The sequence below is a fragment of the Homarus americanus genome, unplaced genomic scaffold (genome assembly GCF_018991925.1).
Source record: "Homarus americanus isolate GMGI-L3 unplaced genomic scaffold, GMGI_Hamer_2.0 scaffold32583, whole genome shotgun sequence".
Taxonomy (NCBI): domain Eukaryota; kingdom Metazoa; phylum Arthropoda; class Malacostraca; order Decapoda; family Nephropidae; genus Homarus; species Homarus americanus.
The window spans coordinates 20,933,333-20,961,276 of NW_024713129.1; the positions used below are offsets into that span (position 1 = coordinate 20,933,333).

Below are 27,944 nucleotides of genomic sequence, written 5' to 3' on the forward strand. Positions count from 1 at the left end.
GGGTGCGGCTGTGGCGGGAGATCAGCTGGGGTGCGAGGAGTTGTCGCGCGCCGGCTGGCTCAACACTGTGGCGATCCAGTGCGCTCCGTAAAGTGTTGTCTGTATAATAGTGAATAAACTACCTATTAAAACGGTAACATGGTGACAAACAAGGAAAGGGAAATTATTATAGATGCCATACGGGTTTTGAGGTCTAGACGTGTCAGGCCAAGTGCTCGAAAGATTGCCTGGTATGTTAGGCGTGAGCACCTACTGTCGGAGTTGACGACGGAGGCGGTACTAGATGAGCTAGTTGAGAGCGAGGATGTGTTACGTGTGGAGTACAAGGGAGCAACTTCATACCGTGTGGCAGCTTCATGGTCCAAGGCTGCTCTTGTGCGCCGCCGGCCTACACGCACTAAGGTGAATGTTATGAACAGCGAGTCAACATGCCGCGCCCTACGGATGGCCGTCGAGTCCTGCGGACCCGGCGGGGCTAGCAAAGAACAAATCGAGGAAAAGCTGCTAGTCTTTGGTCAAAACCGATTGGTAGAAAAATTGGAAGTATTACTTCACCGTGAAATTCGTGCGGGGACACTTCTACGTGTGGAAACCACCCACCGCACTGCCACTCTCATCACCTACGTGGTGCCTGCCGATGCCCCAGCACCGCCTCCCTCACCGCCTTCGCCTGCCCCTGACGATTACTACGCTGAGGACACAGACGCCGCCGAGATGATGGAGGAAGTTGAAGACGAGACGCTGGCTCCAGTCAACTTTCTTGACATTAAACAAGAAATATTGGATGAGTCGTTGATACCTTCCCCATCATTAAGGGAACCTGCCCTCAAACGTGGGTTGGGTGGCCTGCGACGTGGGCGGCGCGGGCGGCCACCTCTAAAAAGCTATGCCATCCCTCCACCTTCGTCGTCCCGGGGCCGGGCCCCTTCACGACGCAACAAGGTAAACTACTAATAACCGTATTGCTCAACGTCAAATGTTTTGGACACGAATTCCTACGCGGTTGTCAATGCTCGAATTCAACAGGTTCAACCGTTTCCCAGAGTGTGGGCATTAAGTGAACGTCATCGACTAGGTTTGACCATTTACACCTCATCTCCATATGTCGCTGTTGTACCGGCGAGCACCCGTCACCGTTCAATTTACACCACATGTCCCAGGTTTCCTGCTGTATATAGTTTCCCAGCTCCTAGGCAAGGTAACAATATACATGAAGCCCCTGTAGCACTTTGTGGTGATGGACACGCCTGCAGGTAGGCCTTTTATGTCCGGTACTGGCGTGTGGAGGATGACTGACTATCTTGGCTCCTGTGCAGTATTAGTTTAATATACTCACTTATTAATCATGCTTCATCAGTATCAGCAAACTTTGTGTATTATATGTTTGTGTCATAATTGAAGCGAAGAAAGAAACGTACCAAGGGTTTGCATGTGAGTAATCTGGGAATGAGTGTTGCCGCGATCGTAGCCTGCCCCCAGTGTTGAGAATATCCCCCAGCCAGCCACCCAGTGCTACCAACCCGTCCTCCCAGCAGTGGTGGCACACTCAACTTGTTGACGCACCCTCACTGCACATCTTCCTTTGACATTTGTTGATGTAAACTGAGGGTAACAGTACAAATTGTACTGGGTACAAGTATTCACGTGGTACTACTAGTCTGTAAGATCAGACTAATTCAGTAACTATTGTCTTATGTGTTGACAGTATAGTATATAGTGTAACTCGTTTGATAAAAAAAATGGACCATGATGATGCTGTCGGTTAGCTTAAGTGCTTATTTAGCCAGTTCTGAGTGACAGACGCTTGAATAAGTTCGTGCACACGTACGTTGATATCATAATTAAATGAAGTGTCTAGAGACGACAAAAAACAGTCATATCCTTTTAATTTACCCCTTTTTTAGCTTGTCCCATATATATATATATATATATATATATATATATATATATATATATATATATATATATATATATATATATATATATATATATATATATATATTTCATGTAGCTCCACAATGAAAATGTGGATGAGATAAATCTGAAGCTGTCTTGAATAAAGACGAAAGCTAAGGTGTTCCGTTGTTTCCCTTTTCCCCGTGTGATTTTATCAGAATATATATATATATATATATATATATATATATATATATATATATATATATATATATATATATATATATATATATATATCGGTATACTGCATATAATGCGTGGCAATACATGATCGCGCAGCCTTCTTCCTCCAGTTCACACAGTTTAAAATAAGAGCAAGGGTCTTGAATATAATGTTTTTTTTTATGAGTATCTTTATACCAGTCCTGGAATTGACTTCACTTTCAGTGATTTAGGCTTTGTGTTTTACTTCGTGGGGACATAACTCCGTGTGGTTACGTGGGGTTATCTGAGTGTTCGAGTGTGGTGTACGCGGAGGCATGTCTGCTTGTTGTGTATGTGGGGACATGTCTGTTCGGGCGGCTTATAGAGGCATGATTATAATTATGGATGAAGGTGAGTGTACAATGCTTCTGATAGAAAGATACCTAAATAGATGGTTTCAGAATGTAGACCTTTCCATAAATTTAGATTTAGGCGCGAGATAGTAAACATTGGTTTGGAAATAGAGTAGTGGATGATTGGAACAAGTTACCAAACATCATCATTAACTCGAATACGCTGCATAGCTTCAAACGTAGGTTGGATGGATATATGAGCGATAAGGGTTGGGTGTAAACGGGACTGCCCAGTATTGGCCAATAGGCTCGCTGCAATTTCCTCCATTCTTATGTTTGTATTTGTATTTTTTTTTATTTATTTATTGGGCACTCCCCTACATCCTTGTGTAAGGTGAAGCGCAGAAGCGTTTACAGCGCCCAACAGGGAAGCATGCTAAGTTCATGCTTGCCTTTATGTCTCATGAGTTAAGGGCGTAGAAGCCTGAAGTGTCAAGGGCGTAGAAGCCTGAAGAGTCAAGGGCGTAGAAGCCTGAAGAGTCAAGGGCGTAGAAGCCTGAAGAGTCAGTGGTTTATGTCATCAAGTTATTGGAAGCTCCAACTACTTTCCCTGAATACGAATTCGCAACTTTCGACTTACGGGAATCGAACCCGTGACATCTCATTCTTATATTCTTAAATTGTGTCAATATACCCACATGAATATTCGGCACCCCAGCTTAACCAATTAAGTTTACGCACCTCCACGGTAACCGGGATGTCTGATCTTTATGATATCACATTGGTCGTGGTTTAAACATTGTAGAATATATTGAAAGGTAAACCTTACAAATATTTGTTTTCTATTGGCCGAGGAAGTGCTCTTTCGTCAGTGGATCAACATGGTTAACGATCGTGTAGTGCAGCCTACGCTTAACCATTGTATTATGGTCCTTTATGAAATGTCTGACCTTGTGTGGACATGATCAGATTCAGATTTGCTCCGCCAGTGGGCTAGTTTAAGATTTATAGGGGCGCACGTAACACAGATCACATGCCCCCGGGCGTCTTCCAGGTCAAGCTTACCAAATTTTAAGATTTTTACAAATTTGATTTTTACAAAACGGTAAAATACTCGTTTATTTTAAATATTAAGATGTATCACATTCCTTTTTCCTTGCCTTTGTAATATTGACAGTGTAATGTGTAATCTCAGTGGATGTAGGTTAGATGTACTGTATATTTAGAAATGGTGTCTTAGAACTTTATGAAATATTTTTTTATTAATCACAGCGATATTGCCCATAACCAGATATAGGATTGGAGTAGGAAAAAAAATCAATATTCACCCCCATTAGAAATAAAATTTTGTTAGTAAGGCAACATGGACAGATGTTCTCTCACAGTTTAGATATTTTATATTTTAGGTTTAATATACAGTATACTGTACGTATGCTTGGCTTTTGGGTAATGAAATACCGGTATTTTACGAATAGGATAATATAGTTTGTTTTGAGATAATAATATTGAGAAAGATTGGGTAAAGTTGCGTGGTGATTTGTCTATGCCAGTATGCATAAATCTTTACATGGCTTTCGTATAATTAAAACAAAAGTCTAGTAAGTCTCCACTTTACTTATTGGACGCCTAATAATAAAATTGGTCGTTACAGCATTAAATAATTTATTTGGGTAAACCACGCTAACTAGAATGACAAGCTTTCTCCTGGTGATAAACTCCGACTTGAAGTGTTTCCTTTTGTGTACCCCTCATTTTTGTCATCGTCAGTTGTGTGCATGATGCAAAAAAAAAAAAGTTTCCAGTGCATCCAATATCACATGCAAATGGATGTTAAGCTTAGTTCCACTGAAGAAAGATGGAGACCTGTTAAAGGAAAACGGTACATTTACATTTTCCCTTTTTTATTTAGTTCAATCTTATGGACTACGACTGGGTTATCGCTGTTTAGATCTTTTGATTCTACATAGCATACTCCACGACATTTTTTATAGCATTTTAATAGCAATATTTTCACTTGGTTTCGGCAAGTTTTACTGGCATACCCGTTTTTCATCTTATTCAATTTTATTTAAAATAACCTTCCTTGGTTCCTCCTGAGTTTATCTACAAAAGTTGATGAAGATTGGCTCGATTGTTTTCAATTTGATACATAAATAACTAGGAGGTCTGTAAGCTACTGTGGTTCTAAGAATGGCATCGAAATTTAAGCTGCGTAAGATACTTCGAAAATTGAGCCCATGAGTGTAGTAGTGGTGCCTAGTCCCTCATATGTACAATTTGAATAGAATCTCCAGAAATAGATTAGAGAATGTATTAGTGATCACTTGTGACGGGAAACTTCTAGTAACCGGCTAGGTTTGTGTTTCAAGCCGTGGCTCTATACAAGGTACAGTGGGCGTATTAGGGCGGGCGGCTTGTGCGTGAGGTCATTTAGTTTGTAAACGGGTTACGCACACCTAGCTCAAGTTAAAATAAATGGAGTCAAACCTGACTGGTAGATACTTCCATTTTACTCGTCTAGGTATGAATTTAAATTACCGATGTGAATCGATTGTCATTGAACAATGGCGTTGCATCTCCTTACTCTCGCGTATTGACAATACCACGAAAAAGTGTCGGAAAGTAAAATCTTTGTACTGTTACTCTGTCTAGTGTATCCGTTGCAAGCCGTGTTGGCAACAATGTAAAGCAAATATTATTGTATTCTTTCGAAGAGCTCAGTCACGAGCTGTGATCGGTAACACCAATAAGCTGCCTCCTTTTAAGGTGAATATTTTTTAACGGATGTCGTTATTCTGTGTTCACTGGCAAAAACTCTTACCTAAGGTTGTTGGTCCGTAGTAAGGAGAAGTTAGTCAACGATCAAAGCTTTCACCAGCGAAACATTACCAACATTGTTCGTCGTATATCTTGGCATAATGGTAGTTCGTAGGCTGTAGGTTGGGCTTATTTATTTGACACCGTATTTCGACGTGGATTAGCTATACAGTATTTTTGCAATGTTGGCGTGTCTATGCCCAGTATGAAACGTACCACCTAACCTAAAGTCTATCCGTTCACCTTTCAGGTAACCTTTGTACATCTGATCTAACCTCACTGAAAACAACCTACCCTAAGTAAATTGTTCATATATACAGTACGTTCTAAAACTTCAGATCGCACCTCTTTACTTTCAACCAGCTATCATTTCATCTAAGTTAAGGAAAGATAAATAGGTAATCTCGACCACACAGACTACTGTAAGTCGTCGTCTGAAACTGTACGATACGACCGTGACCGTAACACTGTTGTGATCGTTTTCTATGATGAGTCATGTCGCGGAGTGTTCTCTAAGCTGAAGGAAGCTACTTCTGTGGGGTGACTTTAAAAGGCTGACGTCACCTGCGTTTACGCTTCATTCACACATAAATAAGCACACGGCTGCTTAGGTGGTGGCTAACACACGCACACAACACCATCTGTGAGGGAATTCGTACACCACGTGATGCCCCTCACAACACCATCTGTGAGGGAGTTACTATACCACGTGAGGCTCCTCATAACACCATCTGTGAGGGAGTTACTATACCACGTGAGGCCCCTTATAACACCATCTGTGATGAAATTACTACACCACGTGAGGCCCCTCATAACACTATCTGTGAGGGAATTACTACACCACGTGATGCCCCTCATAACACCATCTGTGAGGGAATTACTACACCACGTCAGGCCCCTCATAACATCATCTGTGAGGGAACTACTACACCACATGAGGTCCCTCCTAACGCTATCTGGGAGGGAGTTACTACACTACGTGTTTGCTGTTCAACACCTACATTAATCTGTATGTTCACTGGAGTCGGTGCAGCGAAGAATGGCGAAAATGATTCCGGGACTTAGAAACCTTCCATATCAAGATAGATTAAAGAAACTAAACTTGCATTCCCTACAAAGACGAAGCGTACGAGGAGATATGACAGAAGTATTAAGTGGGTGAAAGGAATCAATAAAGGGGAAATAGATAAAGTTCTTGTAATATCCGAACAGGATAGGACTCGTAGCAACGGATTTATGTTGGATAAGTTTAGGTTTAGGAGGGAGATAGGAAGGAACTGGTCACGTATAGGGTGGTGGCCGAGTTGAACAAGCTTAGCAACTTTGTAGTAAGTGCTGGAAAGTTTTAAAAGGAGGCTGGATAGATTCATGGATGATAGCGAGTGGTAGTAACTCGACAGGAGTTGCCATGCACAGGCCAACCGGCTTATTGCAGACTACTTATTTTCTTATGTTCTTATGCTCTAAGTCATTTATGTCCAATGTATATTTTCAGCTGTCGGACTGCAGAACTTTTTCAATAAACCGTTAATTATTATTATTATTATTATTATTATTACACACCTTGATTCGACTTTTGGCCCCGCTCGAATTACCTGCGATTCTCATACAGGTGTGAGTGACCTACGTAATGATACGAATTGAATTGATATCTTGGGTGTAGTGATGGTTACACACCTCTTACTGTAAGCGAGGGGGAGAAAAAAGGAGGTTGGCACAGGCTTTAGACTCGACTCTTCAAGACGTGTATTACGTAAGAAGTGAGACAGGCAAGCGTCCATTCCGCGCTGCCATCTACTTAATTTTTCTTCGTACCGCATATACCAAACCTTTTGCTTGTGCATCACCATACATCCCGTCCTTATTGTATTACTCACCATATTTCACTGTGCCACTAGTTGCTATTGCACCATTAGGTCATTGTTACTTTGTCCTTATTTACACAACCATTGCCTCGCCGTCATCACCTACCCAGTACGCACTAGTCTACTCACTTACCGCACCGTGCATACCATGATTTACCACACCTCATGCTCTTTTCACTCCTGTGCACCATCACCTTTTACCACTACATCAGTTCATCACATCTGCACCACAACGTCACCATCTTTTCTCACTATGCATCCATCACATCACCTATATTGACAAGAGATGAGGTAAATTGATTGTAGTGACTTTATGGCGAGTTGTTTTAACGGTGGCCGGTAATAAAGTCACAGGAAAAAAAGTCAATTAATTTATGGTGGCCGGTAATAAAGGTTAGGTTAGGTTACCATCAGTTCTGCATATTCCTTTACTGAAACTGATTGACATATTAACCTTAAAAAATGTGAGAATTCGATAGTTAACTTTTCTTTTTTACCTGTGACTTTTTTACCTGGATTCGTTTTAACAGTATTGGTGAACAGCGGTGATGGTGGTGGTGTTGGTGACAGTAGGGGTGAACGATGGTTTTGCTGGTGACAGTAGAGGTGAACGATGATGATGGCAGTAGTAGTGAACGGTGGTGTTAGTAGTGGTTTAACAGTGGTGGTGGTGAGAGTAGTGGTGAACTGTGATGGTTGTAGTAGTATTGATGAGTGGTGGTAATGGTGAGTGATGGTGGTGGTGAAGACTATCGGTGGCAGTATTGGTGAATAGTGTTGGTGGGAATAGTTGTAGTGAAAGGTGGTAGTGGTTAAATGTAGTTATGATGATTGGTGAAAATGGTGTTGGTACGAGTGGTGAACGAGTGGAGATTGACTTAAGAGGTACCGGGTGGCTTAAATAACTTCGTCCATCTGCCTGTTGTGGTCAACTTATATGTATAACTGGAGAAGTTGGGGAGCCCTGCGAGAATACTGGTGCCAAACTAATGTACAATGTAATATTGAGATGTACTGTAAGGATTGACTTAAGAGAAGTTGAATTTACAGATGGCTTCATATACTTTGTAAGACTGGCTCAAACTATAGAACTTGGTAATTCTCAGAAAAGTTATATTCTTGGAATATTAAATAATCGTGGCTTCAAAAACACGTTACTGTCAAAGAAATCTGTGAACAGTGTCAGAACCAGGATGAGACTCCATGTTTTATCAGGGAAGAGGGACACTTACTGTACAGTACATCACTTTGTCAGTGATATAATATTGCCCGACTTTTCTTTCATGAAGAGAAGAACAGATTGCGTCTGCTACCTTTCTCACAACACTTGTGTTGGCAAGGAGGAACCCAGTAAACTTTAGAGCTGCTCAATAAGGTGGTAATGCGTTGATGAAGCTAGTCTATTTTCCCACTATCGGTAGAGAAATATGAGGGGGGATAAGTTATGGGTTTGGGTGTGATAAGCCTTTCATAGTCATATCATATGACTCGTATGTTGAGTGTGAGATAGTACTTCTCTCGACAGTGTTAAGGAAACAATGATACTCCCAAGTTCACCCACAGAGCTGCCTTTTATGGGGAACATTACTATTCTTTGGGGAGGAAAAAGGAAAGCAGGCGTTTTCCCAGATAAGGCAATAAGAAAACTATATCCCGATAAGCTAACGAGTTAGCTTTCCTGGGCTGTCATTGAAAAATGCGACATTGTACTGCGTCCTTGGAAAAATTGTTGTACAACGCAGTTCAGAAAACAATAAAATTAGGAGAACTGTTATTTGGACACAATACGGAAAGAAATAGTGAAGAAATTATATAGAACTACACAAAACGACTAGAGCAGCTATAGCTTCTCTCGCGGATGTGTTCGCATATTTTGACTCGAAATACGACGAATTTCAGGCTCGTTTAAGTCTTAATTTTTGCACTTACAGAACTGCAATCAACTTGTTAACCCTTATTTAAATTATCTTAAGAGTAATGATATTAAAGTTTTAATCATATTTGAGTAATTATCAATATTGTTACACCAAAGACACCAACGGATAATGAAATCGGACAGCGCCCACTTAAAATGGGCGGAGCCAAAGCTTTGTTTTTGGTCCTCTCCAATTTACTACCATATATAGAATTATTTTTATTGCCTTACATACCCCCAACTCTTCAATATTAATCAAAATATTCCCCATCAGTGGCCATGATCCGCGTATTTTCAGTGAGAGAAACTCGCTGATTGGTAGTTAGCTATTCGGGTGCCTCTGCCCGTTGTAAACGCAAATGCCTGATCGAAGTGTTAGCTTTTCCCTCTGAAAGTGTCATGCTCAAAAGTCAGCAGCAGCGTCTGCGCAGACAATAGCTAACGCGTAAGCTATTCCGTGCATCTGAAACGCCATACAATAAACACCTTACATCTAGAGCGAGACGTTTTCCAACTTTTATCAGTTAATAGGCGTCCCCTAGGCGACTTATGAAATTTTTGCGGGTTATATAAGTACTTTCAATCTTTACTTAAAATCTTAATGAAATTTTGGCCAATTAACGTGCATTTTTTTTTTTTTTTGCATTTATTAAACATATTCCTGTTATTTTCCTATTGCAGTCCCGTTTTGCTTGTAACCAACGCTGGGGTTTTTCTGTTAGACGATCCTGATCTAACGAAAGAAATAAAACAATTAAACCAATCTAACAAAGCTAATCAAACCAATGACAAAAAAAATTTGCTAAACCAAATCACATAATCAAGGAAGGTGGACCTAACCAAACCCAACTAACTTAAACAAACAAGCCCAAATGCAAGGGTAAGTCAATCTAACAAGACCAAACTACCAATCAAACCAACCTAACCTAATTAAACCAACCTAACCTAATTAAACCAAGCTTAACCTAACCAAACTTGACAGATTCAAACCTAATTTGACAGAATCAAACTCAAAATAAACCTACCAAACTAACGTGATTTGGGTAGGTTAAGTTTTGTTGAGTTTGTTTGGCTAGGTTAGGTTTGATTTATTTGTGTCGCGGTCAGAAAAAATAACCATATTTTTGAGTAGTGGAAAACTGACTATCAGACATATTAACTGTGTTCTCTGTAATGGAAGGAAGAATCTAGATTTATCTGAACATGTATGTGTTGCAGGAAACAGAACTTGCAAATGTAATATGAAAAAAAGCGCATGGAACCAAGGAATATGACATTGCTACAATAAGGGTAGTAAACAGTAGCAATGACCTGCTTTATGTCCAAGTAGGATAGAGTAAATGTGGGTGTGCTGACACCGATGAGTTAACTGTAAAGTTTGTTTGGTATCTTGCTGAATGAAGTATGCAAGAAATGCAGATGGAATACTGTATTTTTGTTCTTTAAACACTAAGGTCCGTGTGTATCGTACTTTAGAGTGTAGATCAGATCGTGCACTGGACAAAAAAAAAGTCTTTGGAAAAACATCAGTTACCCCTGTACATGCGATTTGACTCGGTATTCTCGTGGGTTCCATGACAAAACCCCAACGGGGTTGTCATTTGTCAACACTAACCTAACCTATCCTAACCTAACCATAAAAGTGGTTTATTTTATATATGAGACTGGGGTTTTGTCCGTTGGGGTTTTATCCGGTCACCATTCTCTTGTGTATGTGTGCGTGCGTGCGTGCGTGCGAGAGAAACAGAAATCAACTTGTATCTCTTACATGTTAAAAACGTAGTACACCTTTTCACATATCCGTCGAGACATTGTTACATAACTATTTGACAAATTTCATAACCGAATGCTAGAACACTTATAGAATGACAATCTAAAATAACTGTTCGTTCATGCTAACGGAAATGATTGACATAAGTTATGAAGTTGATAGACGTGAACAATAAACCGACAGTCTACATGTATAAGTTTGAAAATGTAACAATTAAAGATTTTTTTTTTTATTGGGCACTCCCCTACATCCTCGTGTAAGGTGAAGTGCAGAAGCGTTTACAGTGCCCAACAGGGAAGCATGCTAAGTTCATGCTTGCCTTTATGTCTCATGAGTTAAGGGCATAGAAGCCTGAAGAGTCAATGGTTTATGTCATCAAGTTATTGGAGGCTCCAACAACTTGTCCCTGAATACTAATTCGCAACTTTCGATTTACAACAGGTACCTACTCTACTGCTAGGTAAACAGGGACTAATGGGGGCTAGGAAGTATGTCCAAACAACTTTTCCACCGGCCCGGGAATCGAACCGGTGACATCTAGCTTGCGAGGCAAGCGGCTCCCCGTGAAGGTAGTTTGTTTATTTACAATGACACGGTAAAAAATGTCTCTTCACCCCCCCAGGTTTACTGACACATGATTAAGGCTATCAGTGGTACGCAGCCTCAGTTCATCTTTATCTAGGGTACGATATCTTTGTGTGGGGTGGCCAGTAGAACGATAAGAGATGCTCAAGGTTGTGGCCACTTGTTTACACAGGATGTATGGGACAGTGTATAGTAATGGTGCTTCGACTTGCACCTTACAGTAGACATTTGTTTGTAAAGTTTGTAGGACTAAAAATACTTGCCCAAAATTCTTTTTTATCTTAATAAGTCGTAAACAAAAATAACACCAAGTTAACTCAAATAGTAAGGCTGCGTTGATGTGAATTGTTATGGTAAAGGTTTTTAGTAGCTCATGGAAAGAACTGATTGGGGTGGGGATGACTTATGTCACTTCATCCCTTATGAGAGATGTATTAATGTTTTTTGTATCTCAATAAACGTATCAATCAATCATGGAAAGAATGTTCTGTTGTTAGTCTTGGTTAACGAACATGAATTTCAGAATTGCATTAATGCCAACAAACTGACCAACTTTGTTACTTCATTAATATCCTGTACTAAATACTCTCTCCACGTTTTACACCAAATTACTTATAATTTTACCCTTCGATCACCATGAGGTGGAACCCAAGTAGTGTGGGGAGAGAGCATACTGTTCACTAGAATCACTACTATGACGCCACCCACCTCATGACTCGCGATACCACAAGGTCACCCGCTCAGCACTACTAATGCACAGTTGTAGTCGGCTTGTCACTGTGATTTTAAAGAACCCAAATAACCTTATATTTTCGTGGTATAATATTACGTTTATCTTAAGAGAAACATGTTTTTTTTTTGTTACTTCGTTAAAACTAAAGTTACCTGTTGCCAGAGCTTGAGCTGGCATACTGTATCAGGTCTTTTTTTTATTTACTAGTACCTGGTATGGAGACTTAGGGGTAATAATTTGATGGTAATGCTCTCCTTAATAAGGCGTACCTGAATTAGTAAAGCCAGCCAAACATCGTGATCTCCCTTGTGTTATTTGGTAATTACAAGTAAGTTTACCTTACAGTTTTGTGATTACACCCTTGCTTGTATTTATGGGAGTATATTACATTTTAAGGACAAAATGTGTATTCGTGCACAGAGCAATTCTTTGATGATGAACAGGATGAGCTAAGTAGTGCGCAGTACTGGCTAAGATGACGAAACAGGACCTGGCACCTCTAACACCAGTCTCCACTGTCTGCTGCAGTTTTTTTTTTTCGGGATTAGCCAACCTGGGCACAGGTCACCGACCTACATCGGGGCCTGATGGAGGGGGGGGAGGGTAAATTGAATCAAATATACTGTATACAGTATACATAAATCGGGGGCGGATCCGGAACCCTCCTTTCATCAGAAATTCCATTACGCACTTTTCTTTAATGCAGTATTGTACTCAGGAGTTTTTGTGTAGTAAAAAAAAATTACTATTGACCTCAGAATATTTCCTAATATCGAGTGCTCATGACTTCAAAGTGACCATGATATTGATCAAATTAAAAACAAATCGGGGGGGGGGGGTACAGCCTCCCCTCCAAAACCCTCCAGCTGGGTGGGCTCTGTGTTCAACATGTTCCCCCACTAATAACTTCTTGGGGGCCCTTATTGATATTCCTGAATTTGCCCCTGTAAATGAGAAAAACAAAGCAGAACATTAGTGAAAAACAGGCGAATATACTGTAGAACTCACGACCGTCAGCGGTTCTGTAATTATAGAGGGGTGTTTTTAGACATTTTTTTTACCCTGATTACTTAAACTTCTATTCATTTTCTTGTGTAAAAAGCTTAGTTTTCTAGATATAGGGGGAGTTAAGATATAATGGTTGCCCCTCGTGTAATGAGGATGGCCGGCCCAAGGGCCACCTGGGCAGGAATTTGTTTAAGGTATAGAAGCTATCGCCAACACAACAACCACACCCAGAATTAACGAGTTGCCTGACCCGGTGTCAAGGAATAGTCCGGGAAGACCAGACAACTCGCCTACTGCACTGGCTAACCATTACCCCAGAATACGATCTGCAAATTGATTAACATCCAGGTCCCCAATTACTGCTGGGTAAACAGAGGCAAATGGCATAAAGAAACTTGCCCATAATTTCACCCTCCCCGGGTAGGGTATAATTAAATCTGATGAGGACTCCGCAAAACTACAGAAAGATCTAAACAAATGTTTTGAATGGTCTGAAAAATGGCAGATGAAATTCATTGTGGACAAATGTAAAGTACTCAGTATAGGAGATGTAAAGAGGGAAACCAGATACCAGATGAACAATGATGTTATTGAGAAATCCGAGTGCGAGAAAGATTTAGGAGTAATGATAAGTAGGAATCTTAAGCCAAGTAAACAATGTGTATTAGCTCGAAACAAGGCTAATAAAGTACTTGAGATCATACAAAGGAGTGCTATACATAAGACTATGGTGTTTGGTGCATGCTGACCATTACACAACAGGTTGCCTAGTTAAAATATAGATATAGGTTAGGTTTGGTTAGGGTAGCATATGATTTCAGCCATTTTTTTTTTCCAACATAATACAGTATCTCTAATAAAATCAGCAAAAGCTGTGTATTTTTAAACCCATTTTCAATGAAAAATAGTGGACGGTCACGATCCAAAGAATTACGGAAAAACTATATGTAGTACAGTACTTTATGTTTTTTGTCAAAATAAGAGAAACAATTGAGGTCCTGCAATTGTGTGTAAATGAGGCAGAAAATCAGTCGGATTTGCTACCTGGGACTTGGTCACAATTTTTGTGATGCCTTTTGGCAGTAGGGTATACCATTAGGCAACACATAATGCTTCCAGTTTCTTCTCATGGTGTCCACATTAAACCTTTATCTCTTTGGGGCGAGGTACGTGTTGCCTTTTTTTTCATATACTGTACCGTAAAATTATTTTTAAAATGCTGCAATTTCGCAGTGTTTTGTAATGGACACTGTCGTAGTTTGGGCAAGTGTGTTAAATAGTGGTTATTTCTAAAATAAACTACCTAACCCTAGTTGATTAGAAAAACAAGCAGTAGCAGCATTGTTAGAAGACTACAAACCTAACCAATGAAATATATCTAACCTTGCCTAACTTCCTAGCCATGGGGCTGCAGTCCCTGGACCCCCCAGCATATTAAACAGAAAGAACTTACTATAATATAGTGTAATTTTACATTTTTTGTGGATGTGAGAGAAGCCACCTGGACCAAATAGCTCATAAACAAACACTGAGCCTAGGACAAAATTCAGCATCTTTCGGAGCGCCTCCCAATTTATTGCCACACAAGACGAAGTAGTGCTGCTAATGCGAGCCTAGGGGCCTAGTTATCTACCAAATGAAGCATTTGCCCAAGAAATGGATATCATATATGAGCTCACTGATGGAAATATAGTAAAAAAAGAAACGTCAAAACAAAACTGATATATTGTCGATATTAACCATAATTTGGCTTCGTAGAGTTTGTGATGAATGCTTCATTACCAGTCTTGGAGTGACTTGGAATTCATTACACGACTGCAGCATCAGTACTGTATCAAAGTTCATATGCATCTGTTAATGTTTTCTCAAACTTTGTCTCCTGAAGTTTATAAGAAGTTTTTTACTATCGTGTATTGTACGGTATGGGAACTCTATATCAAATATGCTACACGGAATTATAATAAACAACTAAATTTTTTCCCTTATATTAATTATTTTTATGCACTGTAAAATTTTGTGTACTGAATTGTTTAACAATTGCAAATCCATATACCCTGTATTATGTTATATTTGACTGAAATAATAATGCTGTAATTTCTTTCACAGAGAGCTAAGAAAGTGTTTGATCCAAGCGAGGGAGGACTGGCAGTAGCTGGACGGAAGAGGACAGTATACCGTTGTGACGTGTGCTTCCAAACTGTTAACCAACACAATGTACAAGAGGACCTGTTAGTGTGCCACAGGTGCTCAGCCAGAGGTGAGTTTAACATACAGGCTTGAGTTCATGAACTTGGTGATGCTGGTAGTGGAAACTACATTGATGTGTTGATATTTCATGATCCTTGTGTCACAGTTTTTTGCATGTGGGGCTGTACTGTATTAGGGAATCCAATTAATATTGTTATGCCAGGCATAATTTAGTTATTCTGATTATTTTCTATTCCAAGCAGTTATTTTGGCAAGTTTGGGGAGATTTTCTTGTACACCCTGTACAATGTACATTGATGTATTATATGGAAGAATTTTCTAGATTGTATTGCATAATGTTTGCTATGATACTTACGTATTGTAAGCTTCGATCAGAGTAAAATGTTCTAGAACTTCCCAGGCATATCTGGTTACAACCTGCAATGCCTGGATGGTGCAAGGATGTTCTAGGTGTCGTCTGAGAAGAGGTATATAAGCGCTAGCTAGCTGCATAGCAGGTGGGCTATCCACCTTGCGGGGACGAGGTTTTGTCTTCTGTTGACGGAAGACAAAACCTCGTCTCCGCAAGGTGGATAGCCCACCTGCTGTCAACCTCCTCCTATATTTCCTACTTCTAAACTTTACCTTGTACTGTACCCTTCTTGCACCCTCAGAGCTAATGCTCTCTTCTCTCCATATCACCAACCAACCAGGAAGTATCGCCCGTTCCTGCGCAGTGTGTGAAGTACAGTACAGTTAACCCTCACTTTACGCGGTTAATGTAACCCGGAGGGTCCCGCGTAAAGTGAGAAACGCGTAAAGTGAATAACATAACATATGGGATTAATTGAAATGGAGTCCGGGCCGATCCCCAAACTCCACTTTTTGACGACACACAACTATGTTGTAGTAAAAATATTATCTTAACTTTATGATGGTATGCACACACAATTAATAATTAAGAGAAATATCAATAATATTAGGTTTTTTAACACTTACATTAGTAGAAAAAATGGCTGGGCACACGGGGATGGGCGGTTGGTTCCGAGGCAGAGGGCAGATTATTGGCCCTCACCTGTGTCACTTGTATCAATTTTATCACTATCCACCACAGAGGCTTGCAGGGCCTCTTTGTCAAACTCCCCAAAGTCCATATAAGTCCATATCCTCACCATAATTATCACTATCACTGACTTGGGCCGGCTGTGGTGGGTGGCGGGTGAAGAACTGGTAATGTTTTGATGACTGGGCGACCTTGTGCGCACCATGTTCGCGCAGCTTACACAACATGGCGGATGGCGGGAGGTTTTGATCCAAAAATGGCGCGGCTTGCCAGCCGCTCTCCGCGTAAAGGGGTACACGCACCGCGGAATGTGAGCATCCTGGGTTCCGGCAGGGCACCGCATAAACGTGGAATGTGGGACCGCGTAAAGTGAGGGTTAATTGTGTATATATATATATATATATATATATATATATATATATATATATATATATATATATATATACAGGTTGTACCTCTCTAGTCCGGCATTCTGTGGTCCGGAAACTCCCGTGGTCCGGAACGATTTTAGTTTGTCCAATAGGTAGATAGGCAGCTTTTTTCTTTTTTTTTCTTTTTTTTATTTCTCTGAATTATTATTATTATTACAGGAGTATTAAATTTTTGCCCCTCAGGCCCCAATGTGGGTCAGTGACCTATGCCCGGGTGGGCTAATCCCCTTAAAAAAAAAAAAGCCGCGGGAAATTAAGGTTTGTTTACATCCGGCAGTTCGGCTGCTCTCTCTCTCTCTGCTTGTCTATACAGAGTACAACATTTAACCCTTCAATATATATGAGCAGTAAATAAGTGTTGCTCTCATATTCTTATGTAGAGTAATGACGATATATTTTCACATGTGCGCACTTACATACGAGCAGTCTCACTTTTTTTTTTACCATTAATGGTTAGCTACTTATATTGTTCCATTTATTAACATTAAATAACATTGCAGGTACTTCAAACAACCATATTAATTTTTTTACATTAATTTTACTACAGCTACAATCAGGGTCTTATTTTCTTCAGTTTTATATGTAGAACCAATCAGTCACTGGTTTTGTAAGCTTTAACATAAACAATGCCGGCAGCCGTCTCGCCTCCTCGTGTGTTTTAATATTCCACGTATTATTAATAAATTGTATTGTTAATTTTGCACACACAAACATTAATTCAATAAAACAAATTCAGAAACACTAATTAAAATATATATGAACAGTAAATAAGTATTGCTTTCATATTCTTATGTAAAGTAATGACGATATGTTTTCACGTGTGCGCACTTACATACGCGATCTCTCTTTTTTCTTTACCATTATCGTTAGCTACTTCTATTGTTCCATTTATTAACATTAAATAACATTACTTAAAACAACCATATTAATTTTACTCCAGCTACATCCAAGGTCTTATTTTCTTCAGTTTTATATGTAGAACCAGTCAGTCACTGGTTTTGTAATCAACGAAAACAATGCTGTGTCATTTCCTCGTGTGTTTTAATATTCTACGTATTATTAATGAATTGTATTGCTCATTTTGCACACATAAACATTAATTCATTAAATAAGACATTCAGTAATAAACAATAATGAATCTTTTGTACATAAGAGAAATGACACTGTTTACACGATTGTGCACGTCGTCTGCACGTTAGCGGGCCGTTCAAACCCGTCGAAATTCAAGTTTCCGCCGTCAAAATTTTTATTTATTTTTTTTGTGTTCCAATAAAATACGTTGAATTAAAAACTCGCGAAATTTGAGAAGCTACTATACGACATTTAACCCTTCAATATGTCTTCAAAGAGACCATGATGCAGAGAAAGTGGTGCTAGTGCTTCCAAGCATAAGCACAAGTCACTATCAATCCAGGAAAAGGGTGAATTTCCATGGTCCGGCACCGGTCAGGTCCCGATGTTGCCGGACTAGAGAGGTACAACCTGTATTGTGGAAATGTTGTGCGCTATATAGTGAAAAGACTAAGGAATTGTACTCTGGTAGTGTACTGATTGTATACATTCGAAGTGAGAAGTCTGGTTGTAAGGACATACCCTGTGAACAGTTTTGTGAAGATTTAGTGATTATTAAAGAAGGCTACATTTCCCAAGTGTGTTTCGATGACCTGGCAGAAAAATCAATCTGCCTGTTGTTTGTCTGTACACTAATACCAATCGTCAGGAAATTATCGGAGATTGGCGGCACAACCAGTGGTAATTCAACAACAAATGTGATATGCTGTATCTACTGCTTTTGTATTTACAACCTGGCCACTGGTAACCAGCAGGGGAAGCTGGTAAGTGGCAAAGGGGGTTCGTAACACTGGTGTCAAGAGTGGGATAGCCTAGCAGTGAAAGATTAATCATGATGGAAGGTAATGGTTTCCAGACCAGAAGCCAAGCCAGGCAAGGGGAAATTTCCAAGTCTGATCTGATGCAATACATTCTAGAAAATTCTTATATGGGTAATACATCAATATATACAAGAGAATCTCCCAAAACTTGCCAAAATATCTGCTACTTTAAATAGAAAATAATCAGAACACCTAGTCCACAAATGTTATAATACTCTGTATTAAATTATGCCTTGGCATAACAATATTGACGACTTTACCGTCTCGGTAATTTGTTTTGATGGATTGTTTCTTACTATGCTTTCATTGCTGAGTTCAGATATGATTTTAATTTCTTAGGCAAACGCTTCATTTGGTTGATAACTTAGGATCCTATACTTGCACTAGCATCACGCCTTTGTCTTTTGTGGCAATAAAACAGTAAGGCAGCCTAATTCAAGTTCGATTTTGTCCTTTGCTCTTTGTTTTGTTTATGAGCCACTCAGTCCAAACAGCTTCTCTCATGTAAAAAAAAAAAAATCGAATATTACACAATGTCATATTAAGATCTTTCTGTTTAATATGGTGGCGGCGGCCGGGGGGGGGGGGGTCAGAGTCCCTAGCTACGAAGTTAGGTGAGGTAAAGTAGGTTTCTTTGGTTAGGTTGGTGTGAGTCTTCTAACAATGCTTTGGCCACTTGTGTTTCTTATCAAGTAAGGTTTGGTTAGATTTAATTACGAAATAACCCCAACAGGAAAGTCATCAATAATTACCTGGAATCCTTTTTTGTCTTTTCTGTGTTTGGAGTTACTGAATAACTTTTCTTGCTGACATTAAAAGCAGAGACTGTTGGTATGAACTGTTACCCGAGACACTGCTGTCTATAGCTGACCTTAGATGGTCCAGGAAGCTCATTTAAATTAGTTTCATCTTATTCTGCACCTAAATAATTTGTATGTTATATCTGTTGTTTATGTAAAAATTGTGTACAGTTTTTAGAGAAAGCATATTAATATTTAATTACGCAGTTTATGGTTTTTCTAGTACAGTACCGTACAATGTAGAATATGTATATATTAGAAGCAGGTAACGTATTTAATATATTATAAAAGTAATGAAAGCCAAATACAAGGTCAAGTGAACATTTTTGCCTATGCCTTGATATGGCTTGGACCAAGTTATAACAAGCTATTCTGGAAAGTATCCAACAAGTACCCATGACTCAATAGTTAAATACAGGGTAATACCTAACCCAATCTAAGTTCATCAAACCTATAAAAAAGGAGGTAAAAATTTACTGTGGTATAGCATATTTTTCCTAGATAAAGAATTCCGTTCATAGGTTTCTTATCTGATACATTCAGTAGCGATTTTTTTTTCGCTGCAAAATTGGTGAAAATGTATTTTACCCCAACAAAACCTAACCTTACAGTATCTTACTTTACCATATCTAACCTAACCTAACATTACCCAACCTAACTTAACTTAAGAATGCCAAAATGCACATGACAGACAATTAAGTTCTCTAGAAAAATTTCAATTTTTTTTTAAGGGATAACAAACTTTTTATAATTTCTCCAACATATCTATAAATCTGTTGATGATGTATTAACATCACTTAGGATGCTACTATTATACATTTCAACCCTTGATTATCTCTACAAATGGATTATAAAAAAGGAATGGTTAAGTTAGGTAAGGTAAGGTAAATTTAGGTAAGACATGTTAAGGTTATGTTAGGTAAAGATTAGCCTAATTAAAGGTTTGCTTAGGTTAAGTTAGGTTAGGTAAAGTTACGTTTGGTTACATCAGGGTAAGGTACATTTCACTAATTTTGCAGTAAAAATAGAACATACTACTAATTGTATTAAATCAAAAACCTATGAAAATATACTTTTTACAAGGAATCTATAAGCTATGGTACCATATCTCTGCTACTGTACGTAACTCATGAGGCGTTTTGAGTATGCGGCCCCAGTACTGTATTGTCTTATATTGACAACGTTTAATGCTATATTATGTCTTTTTACAGATTAACCATAAATTTGCTTAATTGGTGCAGTATTTAGAAAGTTTATCTATGTTATGTCTTGCAGCCCATCCAAGTTGCCTGGGATATAGTGCCGAGTTAGCTGTGCGTAGTCGCCTAGGACCATGGACTTGCATGGATTGCAAACATTGTGCCATATGCAACATGGATCACAATATAGTAAGGATTAAGGAATTTTTTTGTTTTTGCATCTCATATCCTAATTCCCATGAAAGGTTAACCATGCTCTATATTCTTTTAGCTAATACAAAGGTTTTCTTATTATAAAATTGTGATGTACTCTGTGTTGCTGTGAAATCCTGTTTTGATAAGTCTTTATTTACCCAGTTCTGTTTTCAGTTGCACTATTCTGTTCTCTCCATTTATTCTTTTGATTTGCAATGTATAGTCGCTGACAAAATACTCTCAACACGTCTGGTAGCACTACTGTACTCTTACATACATTCAGATTGTGTCACAGTGTTTCGGTCTCCTATCCCGTGTTCTATAAAGCAAGGTACAGTACACCAAAGTGTTACTTATATGCATGATTTTTTGCCCTTTATGTATGCTTATGTTGTCTCAGATGCTACCAGACGTGTCGAGAGTATTTTGTCGGCGATTGTACCCGATACTTATTTTAGGACTTGATGTGCCTGATATGGTTCAACAAAAAGTATTAGGGTGACACCAGTACAGCATTGGGGATCATTTCAAAACCAGGCCAAGAATAGGGTGCAATTTCATGGGCCAAGTTTTACATTTGTATGACTTTCTTTTCTTATTTGGCAAAGATCCTATATAGAAAATAGGATACCAGTGAGAAATACTGTAAAGGGAAAAAAATACACTTCAAAGGGTGCCAGCTACTGTGCTTAAATTTGTACAGTCATGGAAGAGGGCCATAAAATGGTGATGGTGATAGTGAAAATCTTATGCCTCCTGTGAATTAAAGATATCAATGTCTTGTGTTGTCATGTATGTTTGGATTATAATCCTTGAATACTGTAATTAGTTTTGTTTGTTTAACACTATATACTGTATATTACTAAAAGGATAAGAATCTTTATATTTATTGGGTAGTAAAATTTAAAAAAATTTTATCCTTTACTTGGATTTGTTTTTCACTTTGATGATTATTGCATCTGTAGAGAAGGGAGGATCAATAAAATTATTTTAATTTTTACCTGTACAGGAATGCTTTGATTTACAAAATCTCGATATACAAAACTTCATTAAAACAAAAATAAAATTTGTTCCAGTGCGTCATTTATGAACGAAAACCCCCCCATTTGCGAGAAAAAAATGCTGTAATTTTTTCATAGCATTAGAAAATGCTGAGTTGTTGACACAGACATCTGAGAGCATTTTGTACTGAACATAATAATAATAACAATAATAATTAATGGTTTATTAAGATAACATGGCAGCCCGAAGGCTGAAAATATACAATGAACAGGGATAAGTTACATATGGTGGAATCAGGGAGTGGGTCACTTGATTGACAAAAGCTTTCAGTACAGAAACATAGAGTCAACATGTAAATTAAAATTGGATCTGGTACTGTGGGAGCTGGTCTGCAGACATTCTTGTAACCTGATGCCGGAGCCAAGCCGCTACCTCACTACAGCTGCAGGTGTATCACGTGGTCCGGGTAGGTCCTTCAGCTCACACAGGGTGTTGGAGATGGTTCTTGGGATGTAGTTAGGAATTCATAGTTCCTCACCTGGGTGGAGTAGGGAGTCCTAAATTTCCCTCCTGGTGTAGTTTGGAGAGTTTCTTGGCTTCTCATACAGTGTTGGTGAGTGTACGGCGGACCCTGGGTGTGTCAGGTCAACATTGACCACTAAGCACGATTGTCGTTCTAACAGTTGTTTCTTTGTTTCGAGTTGAAATTGTCACTTTTGTTTATCACTTGTGGGTTGATCGTCACTCTTTGTACTGTACTGTTGGTGGGAGGATGTTGATAAATCCTGATGGGGAAAGGGGGGGGGGGCGACAGACCACAGCCGCGTGAGCGGGCAGCGCCAACTACACACGTCCTTACCCAATGTAAGGCTGAAGGAGTAAGCAGTGTATGTAGTGCAGGCTAGTGTGTGGCAATGTTTCCGAGCTTATATACTGTATACAATACATTTACCGATACAGTAATGTGTCATCTAATGAAACTACTGTATATTGATCTAAAAGTATAGCTAACTGACCACCAAATAAGAAGTGGAAATTTATAACTGATCACCCTAAACACTGATCATCTACAGTTTCCTGTAAGTAGAATATTCTAATTTGGATTAAATAAGCTTGATACTGTACTCTACAGCTTTATTAATGTTTTGTGACTAATACATATTCTGTACTTAGAAGTAATGTTTCCCACAAAAAAAGGGATTAAAAATGTATGTTATTACGTTTAGGGAACATTTTTTTCGTAAGAACGTATCTTCCTTTATATGATGGTGGTCAATGGGGAAAAATGACTTCATTTTACTTAAAGTCGATTTACAAAAAGTCTTCCAGAAACGTCTCTTTTTTTTTGTAAGTCAAAGCACTCCAGTAATAGGTTGAGCAAATTCATAAAAACGTATTGTACACAGTTACACAATGCATTCCCCCATGTGTAAAGCATTATAGTAGGTACTGGTAGCCTTTTAGTGAACCCAAATTCAACTTGTACTTCTGGGATGCAGAAAATTTTTGAATATGTTATGTAGGAACCTAACCTCAGAGCCAGATAATAATCATGATGTAAGAGAGGAGTAAGTGCATCCTATCAGAATCTTTAACAGATTATAATTGCAGGACAATAAAGTTTATATTTAAGCTTTTAAAGATACATTTAGCATGATGTTTATGGAAGCCTTGGATGGCTAACTGTATAATGATTGCAGGGAACCTTGATTTTCTGTGATGAATGTGACCGAGCCTATCACCTGACCTGCCATCAACCGCCCTTGAATGAACAGCCTCAAGGATCATGGATATGCTTTGCTTGCTCTCCTCAGTCCTCACAAAGTCGTAAGTATTTAAGGTAAAAATTATAGTATGAAAGATTCTTCACTATTAATGCCATAATTATGACTAATTGGGTTTTTATTTTTTATGAATGTTAAAAATTTTGATATACAGTTGTGGGAAAAAGAAATCACTGGTTTAGATTCAACAGTTAAGTATTCAAACAGTAATATGAACAGTTTTTATCTAATAATATTTGAAGATCAGATTTTACTTGTTTCCTTAATTTTCCTGCTTTCTATTTTTTTATGATAATTTTAGTATAAAATGATTGAGTAGTTAATGTTATATCCAATTTTTATATACAGTGGGGTATGCTATAACGAATCTAATTGGTTCTAGAACCTTGTTCGTTATAGCATTCGTTCGTTATAGGATTAATCCGTTCCAGGCCCCCAAATACAACCACTTAACACTGAAAAATATAATATTAAATTGTAAAAATTGTAAAAAAGTGCATAAATATGCATCTAAACCCCTGAAATAAAGAATATCATTAATATTTGTAATAAAAAAAACAATAAATTAGTAAAAAAAATAAATAAAAATAAAAATTAAATAATGTTCGTTGTAGGAGTTTCGTTCGTTATAGCATTCTCAATTTTATAGGTAAAACCGTTCGTTATAGGAATATTCGTAGTAGGATCCGTTCGTTATAGCATACCCCACTGTACATACCATTAATTTAGATTCAATGCACCAGGGAAGCACTAAATAAAAAAAAAAGAAAGTTGAGTGCATCCCACAGAAACCTCCTAAGTCAGAGCTTGTCTGATTTATGGAGGTTCTGACTTAGAAAAATTCCAACTTCTTACTTATTTATACATTATAAAAAGAAATTGGAAAAAGAAAAGCCTTTTGTTAAGTTTTGAGTCGGTGCATTGAAATGTTCATATTACATATTCATGGTTGAAAAAACCTAATGATCAACTCACTGACCTGAACTTGTTCCCCATTTATTGTATACTAACATTGTCATTTCTTCTGTGGGTCTTGTTATATGCTGAAGAAAAAATTATCACCTTGTCAACTGACTAGCAGTTCTAGTTTGTTGGACAGTACTATACAGTATTTGATTATAGTTTCTGTTTAAAATATTCCTAATTAACATATGCAGTTTACAAGAATATATGTCAATAATATTCATGGTGGCAAAGTTAAGACTCATTTTCAGTAACTTCATCTCCTAAACAAAGAATGTTGGTGGTAAATCCTTCATTATAGTGGCTATAGTATGATTGTTTACAGGTATATAACCTACACATATATTTAGTTATTTAATGTATGCTTGGATATCAAAATGGAAAATAATAATTTCACCCTTCTAGCATATGATTGTTTGCCCGGCCTGCCAACCCCTCGAGATTCCCCAGTACCTGATGATGAGAGCCGGGGTTCAAGTGCATCATGGGACAACAATATATATGATCCAGAGATCCCAAATGTCACACACTGGACAGTGGAGCAGATCATGGAATATTTTGATGACAAAGGCTTCAAAATGGTCTCAGAAGTGTTCAGGGATCAGGTTAGTTTCACCAATTGTTTTTTGTCTGAATTTAAAATATTAATTTTTATAGCTTCAGTTCTTCTGCTAAATAGTTCTTCTTTAGGTGCAAGCCATTTTGTGGGGTCTAGGATAGTAAGACTATTACCTCACTTGTTGCTGTCTTAACTGTATTACTGAAAAGGTTTTATCCTAAAAGTGAGACAAACATTTTGTCTTATTACATCATTTAAAAGATTGTTTACATGTAATTGGCTCATTTGAGACCAGGTTGGGGTGTCAACAAATAGACTACTTTTACCACCAGGGTCTGTCAACAAGTTAAGTGGCTTTAGTACCAGAGTTTATCAGTAATTCAACTGGCTTTAGCACCAGGGTTTGATGACAGTCACCAGGTATTAGTATCAGATCTTGTCAGTATGTTGCCAATCATTAATATTACTATTGATGCCTGTCAGCATGTCACCAGGCATTAGTACTTGAGCCTGTCAGCAGGTTACCTGGTATTATTACTAAGGTACAGCTGTCAGCTAATCTATTGGCTTTATTACTGGGATGTGTGACTACGATTGCACTTTTTTCTTTTGTACCTCAAGAATAATGGAAATAGAGGAATACCACTTTCCCTATTCATGATTTAAAAAAAAAGATAAAGAAAAAATGCTGCTGTTATTGCCTGTACCACCATGATCTTTGTATCATTTACATATATTGTAGTTTGAACATTTAAGACAATAATAATAATGTTATCCTGGACTAAAATCAAGACTTATTCATATGACAAACTGGCTCCCACACAACCCCAGACTGAAGTACTGTGTATGATTATTGATTGTTAAACAAAGAACATTCAGGGTTGGGGAGATGAGGCATCAGCCACTCCACACTTTCTATCACTCAGAAACATTTATACTGTACAGTGACTTTACTGATGAAATGCATTCTAATTAAGATATGAATTTTAAGTTATTTTGTAACAAAATGAAGAATGTATAATATAATTTTGAAGCTTGATTTTTTTTTTTTTTAGTCATAGCAATAGTGTGTGTTCATATCTCATGAAACCACAACCAAAGTTGACAAAAAAAATTGGCATACGTATAATTGTTCTTGGGGGCATAGAGGAACTGTCAATATTAGTTAATTTAAGATATAAGGTAGAGTAAGATTCAATAGCACTGACAAGGAAGTCCCCATTGCTTCAAATGTTCCTTTTCTAGATACTGGTTTCTTGCTAAGTTAGGGGTGTTTCCTCCATGGTCAGGAAATATGGTAACTCGCAAACAGTCATAGTAATTAAGAATTTATGACTGAAAATGTTTAAAATAATCACTGATTTGTATTTTTTACCACATAGAAGGAAAGAATAGTACACTACTGTACTATGGTAAATTATATGAAAAAATAATCATAGTCAATTATTATGTATATGGTCCCCATTCACTAGAAGTATATTGCTAAACTGAAAACTATCATAGTGTAACAAGTAGAAGGAAAGTGTTTATACTAGAAATATTGACTTGTCAACAAATAGTAAACTGTTAGTTGGCTTAGCCTGCGACTTTATCATGACTTACGTCTCGTACTGTATTTACAAGTTTACACATATGACTCTAGCATTGCTCATGGACACCAAAAATGGGTGACATAAACTTCTTTGACATAATGTAAGACTAAATAGTAAATGTTCAATATAAATACAATGTAACTCTATAGTAAATGTTCTTAACTTATGTAATAATAAGCCTATATAATTTTTCCACAGGATATTGATGGGACGGCATTGCTCATGCTGACACGTTCTGATGTGTTGATGGGTCTCAACTTGAAACTGGGTCCTGCTCTCAAAGTGTACAAACAAGTGCGAGTTCTCCAAACCAGGCTTACAAACCCTCCATTGCCTTGAAATTTTTAGTTCATAGGCCTTTGATGCACCCACAGACAGTACATTCATGATGTACATGTAAAAAGCTTTAACCACAGTAAAAATAGGCACATACAATGTTTTATGAAAATTTTAAAAAATTTAATTTATTGTTGTGGGTAAGGTTAATTATTTTAACAGTTTAGACAAATTTATTTCGCATACACAAATATATACAAGTTTGATTAGGTTCTTGTGGATGTTGATATAGTTGGGTGTACAAATAGCCATGTAAGGTAACTTTGCTGTGGTAACGTGTGATCTCTGGTTTTATTGATTCTTTCATTTCAGTTATTACATTATTTAAGTACAGTATCATATGTTTATTTAGTGTCTTCTGACGATAAATATATTATGCTAGCATATTTCTGTTTTACAAGAAATTAAATACTGTAATTCCTTTACAGAACTATATACTGTATTTGCATAATTATAAGCCACACTTTTAGCGCCCTTCCACCCAAAAACAAAATTATAAAAGTTGGGAAACAGCTAATATAGGATGCCATGCTTGGATTGGTTTGGTGTTGAAGTTCAGCAGACCAACAAATCAACATTAACCAGTGTACAAAACCTATAATGTTGTCATGAAACATTGGATCATTTACTGGTACAGGTATTAACTTCATAAATATTATTCCTGTCTTTGAAAATTTTTTATTTATTTATTTATTTATTTATTTTTTTTTTACGGGGATTAGCCCACCCGGGCACAGGTCAAATACAGTACAGTGTAGTCTCTCCTCGACGTAGGACATATTCGACTTACGACA

The 27,944-nt window shown here is 38.0% G+C and overlaps 1 protein-coding gene across 1 annotated transcript; it reads left to right on the forward strand.

The window, feature by feature from the left end:
- Nucleotides 1–20: 20 nt before the first annotated feature.
- LOC121869161 lies at nucleotides 21–27,944 on the forward strand. The gene is made up of 6 exons (XM_042370357.1): nucleotides 21–942; nucleotides 15,254–15,404; nucleotides 20,796–20,908; nucleotides 23,617–23,743; nucleotides 25,069–25,268; nucleotides 27,013–27,944. The coding sequence occupies exons 1-6, from the start codon at nucleotides 139–141 to the stop codon at nucleotides 27,151–27,153; spliced, it is 1,536 nt and encodes a 511-aa protein (XP_042226291.1). The 5' UTR covers nucleotides 21–138; the 3' UTR covers nucleotides 27,154–27,944.

Bases quoted from the DNA above. Each gene is read 5' to 3' on its own strand.
- LOC121869161 (XM_042370357.1), top strand. From the start codon at position 139: ATGGTGACAAACAAGGAAAGGGAAATTATTATAGATGCCATACGGGTT. The intron at 943-15,253 runs GTAAACTACTAA...TTTCTTTCACAG, and splicing joins CCCCTTCACGACGCAACAAG to AGAGCTAAGAAAGTGTTTGA. The intron at 20,909-23,616 runs GTAAGGATTAAG...TAATGATTGCAG, and splicing joins GCAACATGGATCACAATATA to GGAACCTTGATTTTCTGTGA.